This window comes from Delphinus delphis, chromosome 3 (assembly GCF_949987515.2).
Source record: "Delphinus delphis chromosome 3, mDelDel1.2, whole genome shotgun sequence".
Taxonomy (NCBI): domain Eukaryota; kingdom Metazoa; phylum Chordata; class Mammalia; order Artiodactyla; family Delphinidae; genus Delphinus; species Delphinus delphis.
In genome coordinates this window covers 10,874,123-10,896,622 of record NC_082685.1, presented here as the reverse complement: position 1 = coordinate 10,896,622, position 22,500 = coordinate 10,874,123, and the positions used below count along the sequence as shown (strand labels likewise).

At 47.3% G+C, this 22,500-nt stretch overlaps 1 protein-coding gene across 2 annotated transcripts in view; it reads right to left on the bottom strand.

Annotated features, from left to right (window-relative positions):
* The window catches only part of CACNA1A (calcium voltage-gated channel subunit alpha1 A), a 237,288-nt gene that overhangs the window by 80,579 nt on the left and 134,209 nt on the right, over positions 1-22,500 (bottom strand). Inside the window, exons 8-17 of one of the 2 annotated variants that reach the window (XM_060007880.1) lie at positions 22,279-22,394; positions 21,115-21,171; positions 19,519-19,608; positions 11,057-11,266; positions 7,697-7,809; positions 6,337-6,449; positions 6,051-6,182; positions 5,685-5,757; positions 3,758-3,875; positions 3,554-3,621 (exon numbers count right to left, since the gene is read on the bottom strand). In XM_060007880.1, the coding sequence (XP_059863863.1) occupies positions 3,554-3,621; positions 3,758-3,875; positions 5,685-5,757; positions 6,051-6,182; positions 6,337-6,449; positions 7,697-7,809; positions 11,057-11,266; positions 19,519-19,608; positions 21,115-21,171; positions 22,279-22,394 (1,090 nt within the window). Of the gene's footprint in view, positions 1-3,553; positions 3,622-3,757; positions 3,876-5,684; positions 5,758-6,050; positions 6,183-6,336; positions 6,450-7,696; positions 7,810-11,056; positions 11,267-19,518; positions 19,617-21,114; positions 21,172-22,278; positions 22,395-22,500 lie in introns of both variants that reach the window. The other variant, XM_060007879.1, reaches the window with a different exon arrangement.

Sequence of the window (22,500 nt, the reverse complement as noted above, 5' to 3'; positions counted from 1 at the left end):
AGATATTTACAAACAGGTGTGGCCTGGGTGTCAACCAAACAGAGCCGAGGCCCAGTGATTGGAAAGGATGCCCGTCAGTTAAGTATACTGCTATCCCCTTTATGTACAGGCTCAATATCTAGCTCATTATTAACCCTATTTTAACACACAGTCAGAAGAAAAGGAGAAAGACTCCCTTCCCTTCCCACAATGGAAATTTTTCTGTACCCTGTCTCAATGAGCTGGAAATTAATGCAAAGATTTTCCTCTCACTCTACTTCCTGGGCCATTTAAGCTCTCTGAACCAAGACTTTTAAAGAACACTGACAAGCCCCCACGTGCCGAAAAATCTGGCATCCCACAGCCCATCCCATGCACTGCCAACAGCCTCCAGAAGGGGAATCAGGAGAGGAACTTATATTCTCAGCCAGTTAGGTTCGGAGAGGAGGAGGATGGGGGAAGATGTTTTAAAAATACACACAGAAAAAGACGTTTTGGGGCTTTAAATCCTTCTTCAGCCTTCATGCAGGGCCTCATTCGTAAAACAGAAAAGCCAACAAAGAAAAAGCAAAGAAAAAGCAACAAGAAAGAAATGGCCAGAGATGAACCCGCCAGTAAAAAAGGTCATGCGGTGGCAGGGCACCTCTCCCACCGTGCTGAGATGTCTGGGGCAAGAAGCAACCTTACCACCTCAGTAATGGTCAGATCAGGACACTGTCTGTCAGTGACAACACAGGGGTGGGACCCTGCTGGCCACCCTGCTCTCCCAAGGCCTCCCCTCCTCCTGGCATCACACCCAGCATTTCTCAGAGATGAGTCCCTGGACCACCTGCCTAAGAAACACTACAAATGCAGATTCCCAGGTCTCCTGAAGAACCTGGGCTGGGCCCTGGAATCTGCATTTTCAATAAGCTCCCAGTTGAGTCTGAAACACGCTCAAGTTTAACCAACGTTGCATGTGGTTAGAAGCACAAGTTCTGGACCCATCTGGATTCAAATCTCAGCTCTTTCACTTTCTGCTTACCTTGGACGAGTCTCTTAACTTCTCTGTGCCTCACAGTCTTCATCTAAAATTTCAACTCTCCTCGACTTTCCCCATTTCGTTTTTCTCTTTAGTACTTATCACCATCTGACAAGTTTCTTTCTCATCTATCTCTCCCCCTAGAATATCAACGAGGGCAGGGATTTGTCTATTTTGTTCCCTGCCATGTCCCTGCCTCCTAGACCCTGTTCACAGTAGATTCTCAGTGAAGGCTTTTCCTTTTTAATTTCAATTTTAATTGATTCGTTTATTTTTGGCCACACCGTGGCTTGTGGGATCTTAGTTCCATGACCAGGGACCGAACCCAGGGCCCTGGCAGTGGGAGTGCCGAGTCCTAACCACTGGACCACCAGGGAATTCCCAAATGCTTTTCAATGAATGACAAAATCTGTAAAAGGGGGATCAGAGAATTTGCCTGCTAGGTTTTCTGTGAGGGTTAAATGAGATAAAAACCTACTACTACTATATATAAAATAGATAAACAATAAGGTCCTACTGTATAGCACAGGGAACTATAGTCAATATCTTGTAATAAATTATAATGGAAAAAATATGAAAAAGAATTATATATATGTATAACTGAATCACTTTGCTGTACACCAGAAACTAATACAAGATTATAAATCAACTATACGTCAATAAAAAAATTAAAAAAAACCCCAACCATGTCAGGGGCTTAGTGGGGTCCCTGCCACATATTAAATGCCTGAGAAATGCTTGTGGAATAAATGAAGGAAAGAATGAGGGTCTAGAAGACACGTCACAGGAGATGAGCTTTCTTCTTCCCCTTCTCCCACCCTCCTGAGGTATCTCCTCCCCCATGATGGCCCTTGAGGATGGGGTCTTGGAACCTGGATGAGATCATGGCTGGAACAGCCCCTGAAGCACTGACGCCAGCCAGCTCCGTGGTGGTCAGGACTGTGGCTGTGTGCTTGGGGTGGCAGAGACTTCCGTTTCCCCCAGTCGGAACTGGGCCCAGGAAAGTCTCTCTCCCTCCTGCCAAGGCTGGCAGATGGAGGGTTGGCAAAGTCTGCTAGGTTCAGTTCAGTTCCCTGAACATGGCCTGAACACCTCGTGGCACTGGGGATGGGGCTGTGAAGCTGAGGCAGGTCCCAGGCCTGGACCTCCTAGACTGAATGATTCTGCACACATTCTTTTAATGTGATGAGGCTGCTGGCGAAAGGCTTAGGTCAGACGACCGCTAGCTCCTAAGATGCCTTTGTTAAATTGCAAAAAGGTGCCCAGCTTCCTTCGTGCAGTGCACAACCTGTACAACCGTTCCCAGCTGCTCTGCGTGTGGGCTATCCCAGGGGTGTGAGCTGTGTTACTGAAAGCAATATTGCCCCCTCTGTGACTGGCTGAGGTGGACCTGAGTCCCAGGGAGTTGAAGGCTGCCCTACGGGGCATCTGGCACCAGGTTTTGTCCAGATAATCCAATATCACTGACCATGGATGAAAACTGGACTTCTCCTCCCATGGATGGTTCTCACCACCCATCCCCCCAATTCCCTTCTGATCTCATTTCCCGTACTCTTCTCTCTTTTCTGTTCTTTGAGGGGTCACACCTCTGCTCTTTCAGTTCCTAGATATGTGGTAAGGTCACAACCCTCCGGGCCCCAGTTTTCCCATCTGTGAAATGAGCATAGCAGTAACTCCCTATCTCTTATGCTTTCTGGTGTCTGGCATACAAGAGGGGCAATCACATTTTCCTTGGTTGTTGTTATTTTTATTTTTATCATTACCTGCTCAGCGGGGGCTCAAATGAAAGCCGGCAGGGCGTGTGGGTAGACAACTTAGGTTCTGGAACTTGCCAAGTCTGCGTTCGAATCCTAGCCTTCCCTTTACCAGCTCTGCAAAATGCGGGCTCTAGGTCCAGGTGCCTGCTCATGCCAAGTGACTTACAAAGGCTCCCTCTATCGAGCACTTCCTGTGTGTCAAGAACTGTACTGAGCCCCTGGCATGCATAGCATGATGCTCTAAACGGTAGCAGATATTATCCTCCCATCAGAGGCCAGGGATTTTGCCTTTCTGAGCCTCAGTTCCCCCTTCCGCAAAACGGAGATAACAGCAATGCCTGGAACCATGAGCACATATAATTCTTTACTGCTACCACTCAGCAATGAAGTCCAGCCAACTCCCAAGCTCACAGGGACACACACTGAACCTCAGGACCTTGTCTGGGTTATTCTCCATCTGTCCCCTCCTTTCGGGTTTAGTGCCTGCTATCCTAGAGGCTGCCGCATTCCTTGGAAGTCCCTTGACACTGCCCACTCCTTACAAATGGGCACTCTGGTGGAGTTTGCCTTCTGTTTCCTGTAGAAACTCTGCTGCCTGAGCCCCCCTCCTTTGCTGTAGAATCCACTTTATTATGGACCGTCTATTTTGGGGGTGGGGGAGGAGGCACTTTCTCCCTGGTACAGTGCATCCAGGGCGTAAGCTCTGACCCTAGCCCCTACCCCCACCTGGCACGGTCCTGATCTGCCATGAGCAGGTGGTAACTTTGCCACAGCAACATTCTCCCACCAACTCCACCTTGGTGAGCTCCTGGGCGTTGGCCAAATTATCCACTGCGATGGCCAAGAACACGTTCAGGAGGGTGTCTGCAAACGTCGGAGTCAGGGAAAGCATCGCCACTTGGACCTTGATATCTGGGACTCCTGAATTCCTCCCCTTGTGCCCCCCAATCTGCTCTCCCTGAGGCCCGGGCACGTCCCCATTTCCCCACACAGAGGATACAGTTCCCAAAGAGCGTCAGCACGATGAAGTAGATGGAGAACACCATGCCGCCCTGCACACCCCCCTGAGACTTGATGCCGTCGTACATGACCTCATTCCAGTCTTCGCCCGTCAGGATCTGAAAGGGGAGGGAGAAACACACAGCCAACCCCCTCTCAACCTTGGGCCCCTCGGAGATGCAGCTGTGGAGCCGGAACCTGCCGTGTGGGCCCCTCCTTGGCCCTTGTCTCTGGGTGGGGAGGGTCTCATCTGTTTGCAAGAGGAAAGGGCTGTCCCTGCATTGAGGGGCTCTCAGCCTGTTCTAGGAAAAAGTGACCCTGCAGGAGTCACAATCTTTCTGTAACTCCATCTTCCCTGATGTGATAAGGGGATTTTGCTATAGGCTGAGTTGTACTCCCTAAATTCATATGTTGAAGCTCTAAACCCTTGTGTGATGGTATTTGGAGATGGGAGGGAATTAGGATTAGACGAAGACATGACAGTGGGGCCTCATGAGGGGATTAGTGCCTTTATAAGAAAAGACACCAGAGAACTTGGTCTCTCTCTCTCTCTCCCTGCCATGTGAGAGAGAAGTGAGAAGGTGGCTGTCTGCAAGCCAGGAAGAGAGTCCTCACCAGGAACCAACCCTGCATGCACCCTGATTGTGGACCTCCAGCCTCCAGAACTGTGAGAAATAAATTTCTCTTGCCATATATTCACTGGTACTTCTGGACTGCTGTGTCTGGGGGTGGTGATGGTGGTGGTACTGGTGACCAGAGGAAGCCTCAGGTAAAGGGACACAGGTGTTGGCAAACAGAAGTTGTGCAGATGCATATGGGAAGGGCTATGTATGTAGCATCCACACAATTGTTAAAAAATATCCAACTTCCCTCCTTTGTATTATTTCCATGAGGATAAAGTAAATGTGAAAGAACTCCCAAAACATTAATCTGTTAATGCAGGGTTTTTTAGCCTTGGTACTACTGACATTTCGGACTTCCTCCCGTCCTGTGCACTGTAGGGTGTTGACCGGCATCCTTGGCCTCTACCCATTAGATGCCAGTAACATGCCCCCACACCCCCAGCTGTGACAACCCAAAATGTTTTCAGATACTACTAGGTGACCTTGGGGGACAGACTCCCTCTTGGGCAAGAACCCTTGTGCTGAAGATATATAGATGGTGATTACTATTAATAATCATTTATATGAGGGCTCAGAACTTTATGGATGGCTTCCCTTTCCAAGCCCCTGTCTAGGGGTCTCATTTAGAAATTACCTCTCCCCCAGGAGAAGAGAGGAGTGAAGTCACATTTTCCATAAACTCTCTGTCCCCTAAAGAGACAGAACCCACATGGAAAGACTCTGGAAGTCCCAGCTAGGCCAGTTCCAAACCTCAGGGTATGTGCCTACATGGGTACAGAAATTGGTTTGGGGAGACCACCCAGGGTCAATCTGTTTGCCTTGGAATATGGGATCGGGGTGTCTTCCAATCTGGGGGAGGATGGTGTATTATCCATGTCTATTACTTTCTATGTTCTGATGCTTTGACATATGTGGGAGGCCTTATTGACCCTGGAGGGAGTCAGGACGAGCTAATTCTTAGAGATAGTAACCACCTTGCCTGTGAATGTGCTTTTCAAACCACCTTGCCAATTCAGAGCCCACACTCCCAACCACCTCCACTACTGGGCTCTTACAATCAGGGCCAACCTTCTCCTGTCAGAATCAGCCCAGGGTCAGGTACCAGACAACTCAGGACAGCTCCAGGGCCTGATGAAATGATTTAAACTAGCCAATCCTAAGCCTGCTTAACGTGCCTTGCCCATTTCTTCCTGTGGAAACCACAATAAAGGCTCCTGCCCACGTTCCCCGCTCCCTCTGCCTCCTGACGAACTCTGGTGCTTCCCTGTATGTCCCTGCATTCATGGGGCTGGCTGAAGGTTGTACCTGAAATACCGTCATTATTGCTGCTGGAAAGGTGTCGAAGTTGGTAGGAGGAGTCCCTTCATCAAAATTAAACCTGCAGAGAGGACACAGACATTTCATGTTGGTCCCACCTCAGGTGTCCTGAGGGCTTGGCTCAGTACCTTGTATCCAGGGCAGTATCTCTGTCCCCTAAAAGGACACCCTGCGTGGTACCCCGGGCCCCGCCCATCTGGGTGAGTGCACTGGGCATCCAGGCCACGAGGAGGGAAGACTGTGTGATGCAGGTGGGCCTGGGTCTCTGGAGGCACTGAGCAAGGTGCCTGGGGCTGGGAGGCCCTGGGCTGGACCCCAGGGAAGCAGACGTCGGAGAATCCGCTGAGCACTCACTGTCCACCAAAGAGTTGCATTCCCAGAAGGGCAAAGACGACGATGAACAGGAAAAGGAGGAACAACAGGCTGATGATGGATTTCATGGAGTTGAGAAGAGAGACGACCAGGTTCCTGAGAGATGCCCAGTACCTGCCAACAGAGGCCAGGGTTTGGGGGGGGGGTGGGGGTCAGGTTGGGCCAGGGCGGCAGCAGCTAAGCCCACCTTCCCAACATGGTGGAGGTGGCCCCACCCTGGCCCCCACCCCCATTCCCATCGGGATGCCAGGGAACCCCAAAGACTTACTTTGTGACTTTGAAAATACGCAATAACCTGAGGGCTCGTAACACACTGATTCCAAAGGATGTGCCGGGTTTTATGACGGCCCAGATGACCTCAAAGATGCTTCCGATGATGACCTAGAACAGAGGACCCCGTCTTACGTCCAGGCTCCTTGCAAACGTGCCCTGGGTCTGAACCTTGCAGGAACCTGATCCAACTCCCACCCTCAAACAGAATCAGGGTGAGGGTCTCAGACCCCTCTCATCCCTTCTCTTTTTTAACTTATTAAGAGCCGATGAGCACAAAGAATTCATGACACACATAATTACAAAGCGAATGCCCATGAAACCACCACCTATGTCGAGAAATAAGACATGTCAGCAGCCTGAAAGCCTCCAGGGACCCCTAGACATTAGCCACCTCCTTGAATTTTATGCTAACCGTTTCCTTTAACCATTTGCATTTAAAAAATTGAGGCGGAATTCACATAACATAAAATTAACCAGAAAGGTTAACTCCAAATAGGGCACAATGCAGTGGCCTTTAGTACATTCACCATGTTGTATAACCATCACCCCCCCTCTAGTTCCGAAACATTTCCATCACCCCCCAAGAAGACCCCGGACCCATTAGCAGCCACTTCCCATCCCCCTCTTCCCAGCCCCTGGCAACCACTAATCTACTTCCTGTCACTGGAGATTTGCCTGTTCTGGACATTTCCTATAAATGGAATTATGTAATATGTGACCTTTTATTTTATGTCTGGCTTCTTTCGCTTATCATCGTGTTTTCGAGGTCTCTGCCTTTTGAAAGCACTCAAGGATCCTCCGTAATCCGTATAGCTTAGTTTCACCCATCTGAACTTTCACGAGCAGAATCATGCCGTATGGACTGGTTTTGTCAGTGCCTTGCTTCCTTCCGTGCAGTATTATGTAGCTGATGGGTGTGGCTGTTTTTGCTTGCCTCTCATTGGTGCAGAGAATTTCATGATGTGGCTAGGCCACAACTGTATCCACTCTATTGCAAAGGAATATTTGGGTCGTTTGGTCTGGGACTAGCGAGGCTGCTCAGGACATTCTTGTATGTGTCTCCTGGGCATCTGTGTGAGTTTCTCTAGGGTGAATCCCTAGCCGTGGAATCGCCAGGTCAATCCTACTTTCCAAAAAGGGTCCACAAATTTCCCCTCCCACTAGCAGTGGTCGAGGAGGGCTCTAGGGGCTCTGTATCCTTGCTGAAGCTGGGATTGTCCTTTCATTCCTTTTGCATTCAGCAGAGTCTCTCATATCCAGGGGTGATCCTACTTCTCTCTTTTGGATGTCCCCAGGGGTCAGCCATTCTAAGCTAGAGCTGGAGAACTGAAATCCTTAGAAACCAGACCACTTACCCCACAATCAAAACAGTTGAAGGAAGAGTGGAAGTAAGGCCGCGTCCCAAGCCCGTACATTTTTATAAACATTTCGGACATAAAGAGTCCTAAGAAAATGAATTCTGCATAGTCTAGAAGGGAGAGGGGGGAAAACAGAGGAGGTTAGATCTGTGGAGGGGAGGTTCCAGATGGCTCTGACATTCCTGTTAATTGCAACCCTGGCTGGTGGGTTCCTGGGTGCTTACTATATATTTTTTTAAAAAGTTAATTAATTAATTAAAAAAAATTTAAATTGAAGTATAGTTGATTTATAATGTTTCAGGTATACAGCAAAGTGATTTAGTTATATATACATATATATATATTCTTTTTCATATTCTTTTCCATTATGGGTTATTACAAGATATTGAATATAGTTCCCTGTGTTATACAGTAGGTCTTTGTTGTTTATTTTATGCATCTTACTATGTTTTTAAAATGAATAAATGAATGAATTAACTAACTGACTAACAGCTAACTGACTAATTGGATAACTAACAAAGTGGTTCCATGATGCCAGCATGTTGTAATCTAAGAATTATGACTAAACCACTTTTATATGTCTGACTTCCAAAGGAATAAGAGAAACAGAAATCATGACAGTGTCCTATTTGTCATCCTTGTGTTGGCGACTTAGTTGGAGGCCACAGGCAACTAACCTAAGGCATGGCTTTTCTCTGAACCTTGAAAACTCATTTACGTCCCTTGGAAATCCTGTCTTGCTGATGTCTGAAAGTCGTGAGGCAAGACAAAGCCTTTTGGTTTTTTGGTGAGAAAGCATAATGGTGCAAATACCCTGGGGAGAGGTAACTCATGGTTATTGGTTTGCTCCAGCAAAGAAATGTTTAATAGCAGTCCCTTTTCTGAGACGGCTTTCTTGGTGGGGTAGGAAGTTGAGGGGTCAGGAAGGGCATGAATAGTCACCTACTGGAGGGGAAGGAGAGGTAAGGAGGAATTCTGAGGGGAGGAAAGCATACAGAAAGGGAAGACAGAGGACCCAAACCTCCAAGAATTCCACTTTGGTCACATAGCTAACTCTGTTTGAAGGTCAAGGGTATTTGTTATATCATTCTTTTTTTTTAGTGGTGTAAGATTTTTTTCTAGTTCTTTGTGATTTTACCTTCTTTTTCTTTTTTTTTGGCTGTACTGTGCAGCTTGTGGGATCTTAGCTCCCCAATCAGGCGTTGAACCCGGGCCCTCGGCAGTGAAACCGCAGAGTCCTAACCACTGGACCACCAGGGAATTCCCTGTTATATCATTCTTTTAAGAGGTGGTTTGAACTGACTGTTAAGGTCTTTCCCACTCATTCCTGATGGAAACTTTCCCTTAGTTTTAGGACTCCAGGGAGCTCCTAGTGTCTGAGGGAAACTCTAGGGTCTCCAGGGCCCCTGAGACCAAAATGTCAGCAAGGGAAATCTGTCCATAACATCTGGTGTATTCCAAAAACCACCAGAAGAAACTCTGGGACAACTTAAGAGTTTCCAAGATACTTGTTCCCCAGTTACCATGGAAATATGATAGCTGGTGATGCACAAGACCTGAGAGAATTACTTATCTGTAGCACTAGGGGATCTGGAAGAACTTACAGGGTCATCAAATCCAATTTCCACCAAGTACAGAAGAGGAATTTGAGACCCAGAGAAACAACTACACTTCACTGATTCCAAGACACATATTTTTGTTCACATTTTGACATCTCCGAAACTGGGGTGTATCTTAAAATTGGCATGTCCTAGTTTAGACGGCAGCATTGTTTTATTTCTTAGTGGCACATAAAATAAAAATAAAAGAGTGCCTTATAATTGAAGATGTGTTTAATTGATGGACAATGGTAAGAGCTTGTCCAAGGTCACATGGAGAGTTAGGGGCAGGGCAGGCATCAAGAACCCAGGTTACCTGGTAATCAGGGCAGGGATGTATCATCAGATATAGCTTGGACTCTGGGTTCAAATCCTGGCTACATCACTAACTAGCTGTGTGACTCTGGGCAAGTTGCTTAACCTCTCTGTGTTGCAGTTTTCTCAACTGGAAATTGATAATTAAAGGACGTTTACAGACACAGAGGCCCCAGGCAGGAAGTCCCAACCCCCTGTTCCTGAACCAGGACAGACAGAGCAAGGTGATTAGTGGGGAGAATATGGGAGATTAAAAATAGGCTATCAGAGGAGGTTAAGACAAAAAGTAAATAGTCCTCATTTATAAGTGACTCCAGGGGGACTAAATGCAATTACTAAGGTTGGAACTAGGTCAGGGCTCTCGGAAGGAGAACTGGCCCCTGGGGAATGTCCTGGGGTGGGGGGCGTTCAGCCAACGTGACTGGGAACAATGAGGGTTACAAGGAGACAATGACATGGACCAGGCTCCCAGGCCTCTCTAGGCTGAAGACTCAACTTCTCCAACGGTTGTCTGGGTTAATCTGAACCAGGTCAGAAGGGTAGAGAATCTACAGACCTAAGTCAGACAAGCCAGTAGATGTAGGAGGAGGGCAGCCAGCAGGAAAACAGGTTTTGGGGAGTCCTCATTCGGGACCCATAAGCCAGAGCCAAGGTATCCACTTGCCTTCCTTACTGTCCAGCCATTACTCTTGTTGATTCCTAAGACCTCTTTACTTTTTAAATCCCGCTCAGAGGTCTCCCCACCTTTCACTGCTTCTTTTCCCCCAACCTGGTCATCAGTTTTGATACTATCTCATATTAATTCCTGAAATCTGGGAATAGGCCCAGAAGGGCAAAGCCTTGGAAGTCCTGGTACTCACTGAGGGAGCAAGATGTTTTCACATTTGTTAGAGAGTATCTTCTAGGAATGAATCCCAGACATAAGGAAGTCAAAAAGGACAGGAGATGAAAGGGGAAAGAAGCAGAAGGTTTGAAAGAAAAGGGAAGAAGCAGAGAGTCAGAAATGAGAATAGAAAATGGGTACAACACACAGGTCACTTTTTTTATCTCTAATGTGCCCCCATCTCTCAACCATAAATTATTTGATTCCCAGAGATGCACCTAGAAATCACATGTATGTTTCTGTCTCTATCTGGCTGTCTTGCAGTCTCCGACTCTCTCTGTCTCTCTTCCAATGCACCCCTATGTGCCTTTCTTAGAAAGTGATCATGGAAGTCTCTGGTGGCCTAAAGTCCAGCGTCCAGCTCAGGCCCAAAGAAACAGGGTTCTGTCATGGTTGCAGCAGCAACATCAGCCCCAAGTTGAGTGGTAGACATGGCCAAATGAAAGGACAAAGTCAATGAGGACCAAAGAAGGAACACATACCATCAGAGAAAGAGAACTGGAAAAAGGGTGTGAGGAAGGGATCAGGGAGCCAGTGGGGGTGGGGCCAGGAGGTACTCACAGAGGAAGTCGGAGAGCCACTCGGGCTGGTTGTAATGAACGATAGCGACACACAGCGTGTTGAGGGCTACCAGACTGAGCACAGTCCAGTAGAAGGCCTGAGTTTTGACCATGCGGCGGATGTAGAAACGCATCCTCCTCTCCTTTTTGTGAAAAAAGGTTGAGTTCTCCAGCTTGGCACTTTTAATGCTGGCTCGGGCGAAGGGAGACCCTGCCAGGGAAAGGATGGAGAATGTCAAGGTGTTCCTGCAGAGGAAATTAGCCGATGCATGGCCCAGGCACGGATTGTGGCCAGGGAATCCATTCGCCTCCCAAGCAAGGAAGCCCCTGAGAACCATCATGGCCTATGGGCTTAGCTTTCCAGAGATGGAGCTTATGAGAAGGGGATGCCCCTGAAAATAACAGTATTGGAAATAACCAATGATTGCTCAGGATGTCAACGGGGAGGCTGATGGCTCTTCATCGCTGGAGCCAACTTTCTGTATCTTCCTCTCCTGGCCATGTCTGATGACTCTGGGGGGTCATGCCACAGGGTGGGATAAGGTAGGCGCCTCTGCTCAGGACTCCCAGTGCAGAGGCAGGTAGCAGAACTGCATGGACCATACTTGGAAAGCCTTCAGGAGGAGGTGTGGATAGGATCCTAGTTTTCCATGGATATGTCACTTTAGAAATAATCACCAAAGAATGAGCCAGCTGTGCCCACTGCCTATGTATATTTTTGCTCCTAAGCATTTACAAGGTACCTACTGTGCCAGGCTCTGTCCCAGGTGTTCCAGATACACGTTAACAGAGTCCTGCACTCTTGGGACTGATACTCCAGCGGGGGAGACGGAGAGCAAGCATACTATAATCAATAGTAAATTAATAGTGTGATGGGGGACTTCCCTGGTGGTCCAGTGGCTAAGGCTCCACACTCCCAATGCAGGGGGCCTGGCTATGTTCCCTGATCAGGGAACCAGATCCCACATGCTGCAACTAGGAGTTCACATGCCACAACTAAAGATCCTGCGTGCTGCAAATAAGACCTGGCACAGCCAAATAAATAAATAAATACTAAAAAAAATAGTGTGATGGAAGGTGAAAAGTGCTTTGGAAAAAAGAGAAAGTAGAGCAAAATAAGGGGACTGGGACCCCCAGGAGGGACCACTGGGCAGGTGGCAGTACTAAATCAAGTGGTTAAGGCAAAGGGGTTGGCCTGAGTTACCTTAGTACCTTAGGTACCTTACGCAGAGGAGATAGCAAGTGCAAAGGCCCTGAGGCAGGAATGCGCCTGCCTGACATACTGTGGGAGCAGCATAAAGAGAACAGTGTGGCTGGCATGGAGTGGTTCAGGTGGGAAAAGGGAAGAGGTGAGGGCAGGGAGGAGACTGGGCAGGTTGTGAAGGGCCTTGGGGGCTGTGGGGAGAACTTGGGCTTTTGTTTTGAGTGAGGTGGGAGCCATGGAGGGTTTGAGCAGAGGAGGGACGTGAGCTGACTGGGGTTCACAGGTGCCCCCTGGCTGCTGTGGGGGGCAAAGACTGTGGAAGGCAAGGGCAGGAGCAGGGAGGAGGTGACGGCTCTAGTCCAGGCAAATGATAATGGGGCTACCACTCCATAGTGGCTGAGAAGGAAGAAGAGTGGGCAGATTTGGGATGTATTGTTTAAGGTAGATTTTGACATTTGCTGATGGACCAAGTGTGGGTGGAAGAGAGAGGGAGAAGCCAAGGTTTTTGGCCTGAGCCCCGGGAGGGATAGGAGGGAGGTTCAGAGCTCAGTTTTGGATAGATTGATTTTACCTTCTAAAATACCTCCTCTTGTGGGACTTCCCTGGTGGCGCAGTGGAAAAGAATCCGCCTGCCAATGCAGGGGACACAGGTTCGAGCCCTGGTCTGGGAAGATCCCACATGCCGTGGAGCAACTAAGCCCGTGCGCCACAATTACTGAAGCCCGTGTGCCTAGAGCCCGTGCTCCGCAACAAGAGAAGCCACCGCGATGAGAAGCCCGCACACCACAACGAAGAGCAGCCCCTGCTCGCTGCAACTAGAGAAAGCCTGCGCGCAGCAACGAAGACCCAATGCAGCCAAAAATAAATTAAAAAAAAAATCAAAACTTCCTCTTGAAAATCTTCCATTTCATTCATTTGTGTATTGTTCTTCATTGGTTCATTCATTCTTTCATTTATTCATTAGTGTGCTCATTTGTTCATTTATTTGTGCATTCATTCATTTGTTCACTCATTGGTATGTAATTCATTCATTCATTCATTCATCATTTGTCCATTCATTAGTGCATCCATTAATTCACCAATTTGTTGCTTCATTCATCATTTATTCACACATTCATTCATCCATCCACCCATCCATTATTCATTTGTTCATCCATCCACCCATCCATTCATTCATTTGTTCATTTATACGTTCATCCATCAACCACTTCATCAACCTCATCACACCAGCCAGGCATGGGACACGTAAAACATCTCTCAGGATGCCACTTCCTATTAGCAGAATTCTAAACAGAGGCTGGGAGTTGGCACCCCAGGGGCCATACTGGTTCATCCCGGGTTTGTGAAATTTAAAATTACTGGTCTACATTTAAAAACTGGGAGATTTTCCATAAAAATATGGATTTCAGCTTCTCATGAATGAAAATAACAGCTGACATGTTTTGAACATTTAGAAGGCACTGCGGGGGATGCATGTTACACGGTAAGCTCCTCATCACAACCTTAGGAAGTAGGGACCGTCATTAACACCATTTTACACCCTGAGCAAACAGAGACTGAGGGGAGTCCAGTAACTGGCTAAGAAGTGTCGAGTTAGTTCAGAGCCTGTGCTCTCGGCCACCATGCTGCACTCACTCCTGGAACATGTGGCCGTGAGGAAGGGACCACATTCCTGCCCAGCAGCAGTTGGCCGGGTCCAGTGGCTGGATCCTCCCCTCATGTCCATCACCTGCCTGACCCCATGGGCACTGGGAACCCTAGGGTGGCTCTTCACACCCCTTCCCAGTTGGGACATTTCTGGTCCTTATGGCTCCCAAAGATGTGCCCAGACCCACAGGCATCCACAAGCCTTGGCAATCACACCAGGCAGGAGGCCCCTTACCCCAGCTCCTGCTGGAGCCACATGGAAACCCGGCTCCATCACCAACAGGCGAGTGACCTTGGGCAGATGACCTCGGACAAGTCACCTTGCATCCTGGGACTCCAGTGCCTTCCACCTCACAGGGCCGTTGGGAGAAATCAATGAGTTAATATCCCCTAGCATGACGCTGACACATCATGCTTATTGGTAAGATTAAAATCTCTTACTACAACCCTAAGAGCTGAAATCAAGACCCGTTCACATACCAATGCCTGGAGGAAGTCTTTCCTGATCACAGGGCCTGGAGACACATCCCACAATAGGCATCCCACTCAACAGGAATGGAGAGGAAAGTGAATATTAACTAAACACCTATTGCATGCCAGGCCGTGTGCCAGCTCTGTACTGTCTCCTCTATTTATTGCATTTCGTACTTGCTCTGACCCATGCTCCCTTTTTCTATACACTCTTGTCTATACTTTTCCTCTGTGGTCTGGAACTGTAATTGCAGGCAATCCTTAGATTTAAAAAATAATTTTAATAAGCTATTTTATGAAACCCCATATATCTAAGATATCAATTTCAATGTGGAATTGATATAGAAATATATTAAAGAGATATTTTACACTCTTTTTTTTTTTGTACTATGTATTCCAAATCTAATGCGTTAGTATGAAGCACATTTCAGTTCAGATCAGCTACATTCAAGGAGTCAAGAGCCAGAGGCAACCAGTCCTAGTCAGGAATGTTCCACGGTGAGGACAGCAGTATGGCACTACCAAGGCTGAATCTTGGGATTTGGGGCAATTTATAGGCTCTTCAATTTCTCTGTTTAAATTGAAATAGGTGCTTCCCAAATTGTGGGTTGAACTGTCCTTCAAAGAGATGTGTGGAAGTCCCTAACCCCTGGTACCCGTGAATATGACTTTAGTTGGAAATAGGGTCTTTGGAGATGACATCAAGTTAAGATGAGGTCAGACTCGATTAGAGTGAGCCCTAGATCCAATGACTGGTATCCTTATAAGAGGAGAAGAGACACGGAGACACACAGGAAAAGACCATGTGACGACAGAGGCAGAAATTGGAGTGAGGCAAGTAAAAGCCAAAGAGAGCCCAGGATTGCCGACAACACCAGAAGCGAAGAGAAAAGCGTGGGGGCAGATTCTCCCCTAAAGTCTTCAGAGGCAGCACGGCCCTGCCAACATCTTGATCTCCGTTTGGACTTCTGGCCTCCAGAGCTGTGAGAGAATACACTTCTGTTGTTTTAAGCCACCCAGTTCGTGGTACTCTGTGACAGCAGCCCTAGCAAACGAATACAGCCCCCACTGAGCTTATACCCTTAGAACCATCTAAATGGAATCTGATTTTCCTAAAGAACCTGTGTTGTGATGGCAGATTCCATCCATGGCTCAGTTCTTCCTAACAATGACTCAAGGTCCATATTTCAACAGTCAGTTGATCAACTCTACACGAGACCGTTGTGTAATGTGTTTATCAAATGAGCTGACAGCACAGTAGAATCATCAGTTACATAAAGCTGCATTTACTAGGGTACAACATGAGGGCAAATGTTACACAGTTCCTGCCTGACTTTGAAACACATTATTATTATTATTTTACGTAAATAAATAAAGGTAAAGGCATTTCCTTGTCAGAACCCTGGAATTTCAGAGGTCTCTTTCAGGATTGTTTAGGAAGCCCCTGCTAGCACAGGGGCCCCTTCCTGTGGGTTTTTGATCTATCAGGCAAGGGAGCTGGCTTTAGCTGGGTTTGCCTGGAGCAAACCTGTCCTGGGAGAACAAGCCACTGGCCTGTGTCTTGGATCCATCTACAAAGTTGAAAGTCACCTTCTTTCTTAACAGAGGTGCTATGGGACAGCGTTGGCACTTATTCAGTGTGACAGCTTTCAACTTCGGTTTATCATCTTCCTTTTATCACACATTTATCAAATGTCAGCCTTGAATCTGGGTTCTCCAAGTAGCAAGTTTTCTTATGTCAGCCGCAAATTCGAGCCCCAGGGTCTCCCACAGACAAACCCTCTGTGAATCTATCATGGCTTCCTGGATCATCCCCACTCCCCCCCCGGCATTAGGAGCTGAACCGTGTCCCACAAATTCATATGTTGAAGTTCTAACCAACCCCCACCCTGCCCCCAGGATCTCAGAATGTGACTGTATTTGGAGAGAGGGCCTTTCAAGAGGTAATTAAATTAAAACGAGATCATTAAGGTGGGCCTTAATCCTCTATGACTGGCGTCCTTATAAGAAGAGGAGATTAGGACACAGACACACATGGAGGAAAGACCACACACATGGAGGAAAGACCACGTGAAGATACAGAGGAAAACAACCATCTATGAACCAAGGAGAAAGGCCACACCAGAAACCAACTCTGCCAACACCTTGATCTTGGACTTCCAGCCTCCAGGACTATGAGAAAGTAAGTTTCTGTTTTGAAAAAAGAAGTCACCCAGTCTGTGCTATTTTATTATGGTGACCCCAGTGAACTAATAACACTCTCCCCATCGTACGTGAAGCCCAGTTAAAAAACACCTCCTTCACGAAGCTTTCTTTGCTTTTCCACCAGACAAATTCCTTCCTGCCTTGTATAGCTATTAGACTCCTTATAATTAGTCTCTGTTGCTTTTAAGTAACTTTAAACTTACCTAATTACTTTTCTGATTTCAAAAGTAATGCCTGTCACTAATCCATCCATTCCAGGAACAATGTCATGGAGAAAGTGAAAATCCTTTGCAATCCCTCCAGTTTCCACATCTTTAAGTACCTCTCACACTTCTTAATTTTGTTTTAAAAATGGGACCACACATTTTACATTTTGTTGTACAACTTGCTTTTTTTCACCAAAAAATATATTTCAGACATCTTTCCATGCCATAGCAACTCCATTCTTTTTCCTGGCAGCAGAGTATTCAATTGTATATAAATACTATAATTTCTTTAACCATCTCCCTATTTGGGGGCACACAGGTTGTTTCTGGTTTTTACTTTTTTGAATGCCAGAAACAGTGCTGCTGAGAAGAGGTTGGTACATAGATCTTTTGCATATGTGAAGAAATGTTTTGAAGCAGAAATTCTGGGTCAAAGAATATAAACATCAATAATTAAATAATGCCAAACCATACATCACAAACACTGCAACCTACATTCCTGACAATGGCATATGGCTATGCCCACTTCTCCTCATCATTGCCAACACTGGGTGGTATCACTTTTTCATCTTTTTTAGAAGGACTGATGAAAAATAATATCTCCCTGTTAATTAAGAACAGGTACCCAATCTTATCCATAGAGGAGACCTTGGGTACCCTATTTTTTTCAGTGCCTGACATTTAATAAATGTGGTATAGACAAAAAATATTTGCCTATCAAAATATAACAAAACAGATTAGAAGAATGGAAGCAACCTAAAGGGGAAAAGATGTTGGACAGATGTAATGGATCAAATTCACAGAGCATTGATGGGGCATGCCAATGCCTGAATTTGCTGTAAGGAGAGAAACAGATGTATCCACAAGTGGAAATAGGACTTGTTCATCATTACGAGGAAAAGAGTGTGTGGGCTAGAAATTAAAAATGCAAATGAAAACAAGCTTTAAGGTATCATTACAAACCGACTTATCTGGGAAAGGAAATTAAACGGGTAATAGGCAATGGCCGGTGTGGGAGAATCCGTGAGTGTCTGAATACTTGGCAGGTTTATAAATGGGTTCAGTGTTTTTGAAACTCAGAATGGCTCTGTGAATAATGAGTTGAAAACCTGTTAACATCTTTGATCCTATAATTATCCCCAAGGAAATCCACCCAAAGGGTGGGGGGAGTCATTGTACGTAAATGTTCCCAGCAGTGCTCCTCGTAAGGGCAAAAATTGGAAACAACTCAAACACCATATAATAAAGCCACGCTGAGCAAACCATAGTATAGCCACCCTCTGGAGTGTGGGACAGTGACGGAAATCATTTTGAAACTCAGCAGTAAGCTTATAAGCTAGAAGTGAATGAGAAAAGCAGAGTATGAAGTAGTTGGTTCCTGGGGATTAGAAACACGCGTATATTTTTATTTTTATTTTTTGGCCGTGCCTCAAGGCTTGTGGGATCTTAGCTCCCCGACCGGAGATCGAACCCGTGCACCCTGCAGTGGAAGCGCCGAGTCCTAACCACTGCACCGCCAGGGAAGTCCCAGAAACAGGTGTATATTTTGAATTCCCTCCTCCCTCCCTCCTTCTCTCATCCTTGCCTCTATGCTCCATATACCCCATCAGCCTTAATGCCTTCTCCCCTCAGAGTCTTGTCTTATTTCCTCTGCCTGGAAGCTCCCCCACCCACTCTTCATAACTGGAATTTTTATTTTATTTTATTTTTGCTGTACTCATGCAGCTCTCGGGATCTTCGTTCCTGCACCAAGGATTGAACCCATACCCTGGGCAGTGAAAGCGCAGAGTCCTAACCACTGGACTGCCAGGGAATTCCCTTCATAATCGGAATTTTAAAAAACCCATTTCAAAAGATAGTAGAGTCTCCTTGGGAAAGATCGAAAGCAACACAGTCTCAAACAAGAGGGGTGACAAGGAAAGAAGTCAATGTCCTCTCCCACCTCAAACGCTGCCCTTGGAGATAACCAACAGCAACAGCCTGAGCACAGCCTTCTCTCTGCTGTCACTGCCATGGTGAACTCCTACCCGCCCTTCAGTTCTCATTGTCAGGGTCACCTCCTCTGAGAAGCCCTCCCTGACCACACTCCACTCTTCCAGAGCAGGCTGAGCGCGGGGCATCTCCTCTGAAGCGCTGTTATCATTACAGGTTTATTTGTGTAATGATCTGTTTAATATCTATTTTCTGCCCTGGACGGCAAGATCCACATGGGTGGGGATTTGGTCTCTATCTTGTTCACAGTTGGGCACCTAATAAATGTAGCCCCTCAATGAGAACTAATGAACAATAATAATATTATTCATAAATAATTAATGAATAATAATATTAGCCAATATCATGGGGACCTTATTCTCTGCCACATGTTGTTCTAAATGCGCCATGTGGATGATTATTATTATTCATTTGGCCGTGCCACGCGGCATGTGGGATCTTAGTTCCCCGACCGGGGATGGAACCTGTGCTCCCTGCAGTGGAAGCGCGGAGTCTTAACCACTGGACTGTCAGGGGGAGTCCCTATATGTAGATTACTTAGTTTTATTTCTCCTCCCAATAATATGCAAAGACATGCTCTGTTGTTATTCTCATAATCATGTCATCTGCCCCCGGACACAGGTGGGAAGAAGCAGAATCAAGACCCAGATCTAGGCAGCCCGGTGCCCCAAGCTCTCACACTCCATCTCGAGGGCGATCAGTAATAAACGACTGCCAGGCGGCAGCAGGAAGACTTACCCACGGAGGCAATATCGGCCAGCTGGTCCTCAGCTTCCTCGGGGTTGAGCAGGTCTGTCTTGCTTTTCTTTATGGTGGCTCTCCGCAGAGCTCCAACAATGGAAACATGGCAAGAGAAAAAGACGTTACCCTTTTTGCCACAAAAATGACATCGACTGAGTGTGTCCTTGGGTGCTGGGCTCTACCAGGGACTTTCTATGTGTGGTTGGACCTTACCCGCGTGGGGGTCTGGTTTGGTGGAAAGTAAGAGCGTGCGCATTTCACAGATGTGGAGACAGAGGCTTAGGGAGGTTACATGACTTTGCCCAAGGGGTAAAGATGAGAACCACGTCCCGTTCAGTCTGACTCGAAGTCTGGGCTCTCAGCTATCATTTTCCCTCTAGGAGCCCTGGGATTGGATATGTAGTGACTCCTATGAAAACAGCCCACCCCTTACCCTTTAGCACACTTGCTAGGTGGGCTGGGACTGTGGAAGCCCTTCCTCATTATTTAGATTCTCCACCCCCAAGAGCTCGCCAGGGGACAGTGAGTACAGGCATATACTTCCAATAAAGTGATTTAGACACCCCCAAGGGTAATCTCTTTCCCTCCCCACAAAATCCATTTTCTAACCTACTGGGATAGGGCCCCAGCTCCTTTCCTTCCTTTTCACTCCTGGTCTCTTCAATCCAAAGTCATTGCTCTGTCTAGACAGCTTTCTAACATGTGAGACAACTGTCCTTAATAGTAAGCTGGATTCTTGGTGAAATTATTATTATTATTTTTTTGCAGTACGCGGGCCTATCACTGTTGTGGCCTCTCCCGTTGCGGAGCACAGGCTCCGGACGCGCAGGCTCAGCGGCCATGGCTCACGGGCCCAGCCGCTCCGCGGCATGTGGGATCTTCCCGGACCGGGGCACGAACCCGTTTTCCCTGCATCGGCAGGCGAACTCTCAACCACTGCGCCACCAGGGAAGCCCTGAAATTATTATTATTATCTTTTTAATTTAATTCATTTTATTTTTGGCTGTGCTGTGTGGCTTGCGGGATCCTAGTTCCCCAACCACGGATTGAACCCGGGCCACTGCAGTGAAAGCGCCAAGTCCTAACCACTGGACTGCCAGGGAATTCCCATTGGTGAAATTATTATTATTTATTTTACTTAGTGAACACAAGTGGGGCTGACCCCGAGCCAGACGCTGTCCTATGCATTCTATTTGCAATAATTAATATAATTCTCATGAACAATCAACTAAGGTAGGTATGATTATTATCATGCCCATTTGACAGATGGGGAAAATGGAGGCACAAAGCAGAAGTAGCTGGGCACATGGTCAAAGCAGAAGTAGCTGGGCACATGGTCAAAGCAGAAAGGGCAGGCAAGAAAGGGAAACCCCATGTTAAGGTCCTGAAATTCCTCGAGGAAGCGGATTCCCACCATTCCCATTATCTTCCTGAGCCTGACCTGGTCTTGTGCTTGTTCTTGGCATACCTGGGCCCTGAACATCCATTCCCTGGAAGCCCCTCAGAATGGAGTAGCCTGTCCCCCCAGCCTCGGCTCCTCCTGTGTCCCCTGGGACCCACCCCCACCCCTGGAGCCAGGTTCAGAGCAGTTACCATCAAAGGGATGCCTCTGCTCCCCGTCGGTCTCATCCTCGGCGAGGATCACCTCTTCTGAAGAGGAAGAGCACATAGTTAAGCTCCAGCGTCTGGAGGACTCTCCTGGGGATGGGTTCCCTTGGACCAGGAAGGAGAAGGGTCCTCGTGGCCACTCTACTCTCCCCTTGCTGAGTGACAACTCAATCAGCCAGAAATGTGCTGCTCACTTGCTTCTGACTCCCAGCCCCACTTCAACGATGGTCCTAAAGCCAACATCATCCCTACCTCCTTCAAAATAAAAACCAACCTCCTTACCATAGCCTATAAAATCTTGCCTGTTTTGGCCCCCGTCATCTCTCTGTCCTCCTTTTCTCCCACTCTCCACCTCACGCTGCTCCAGCCACACACAGCTTCCCTGCTATGACTCAACTCTACTCCTACCCCTGGGCCTTTGCACTTGCTGTTCCCTCTGCCTGGAAAGCTCTTCCCCTAGACATCCACATGGCTTCCTTTTTCACTTCCTTCAGGTCTCGGCTCAGAGGTCACCTCCTCAGAGAGACCCCCTCTGATCACCCTTCCTTCTCTGACTGTTTTCTGCCTCCTACTCCGTTTTATTTTTCCTCTCAGCATTTGGCAACATCCAACATTATATGTATTTGGTTATTTTCTCCTCTCTCACTAGACTATCAGAGTCCTGCAGGCAGAGACCAGATCTCAGGGCCTAGAGCAGTGCCCGGCACACAGCAGGTGTCCCATAAGTGTCTAACTAGCTGAACAAATAAACATGGACCTACTGTATGGGAGGCACTGCTCTTCTTAGGTGACTTAGCTGGGATTACCTTAGAGACTCCTCAAACAGCCTTATGAGGTAGGTACTATCATTACCTCTGTTTAACAGGCAGGGAAACTGAGGCACAGGGAGGTGAGCTGCATTGCTAGGAGGTGGCAGAGTTGGGATCTAACCCAATGTCTGATTTTAAAGCTCTTAAGTGTTATGTATGTCATATCCTGGCTTCATCCCGCTGGATTCCTGTTGCTAAAAACTGGAACCAGCAGTCCAGGTCCTCTTTCTCCTCCCATCATGACCCTTCCCTCATCCATCTCCAAACTGCATGCATGACTCTCTGTGTGCTCCGTGGCCTGGGATTTCAATTCCTGAGCCCCAGGATGAAAGGGCCTCACCTGCTTTCGAGATCCACTCCATGTACCCATTGAGTTCTCGTTCAATCTGCTGCTGTCGCCTCAGCTTCAAAAAAGCCCGCCGGTTCTCTACCCGCTCCCTTTCCTTGGCAAACTCCCTGAAGAAGCACAGAAGAGTCAGGTCTGGCCGTTTTAGAAATTTTAGGGAGTCTCTGTGTGTGTATGTTTGGGGATTCAGAATCCCTGGAGGGCAGTGCCTTTCAA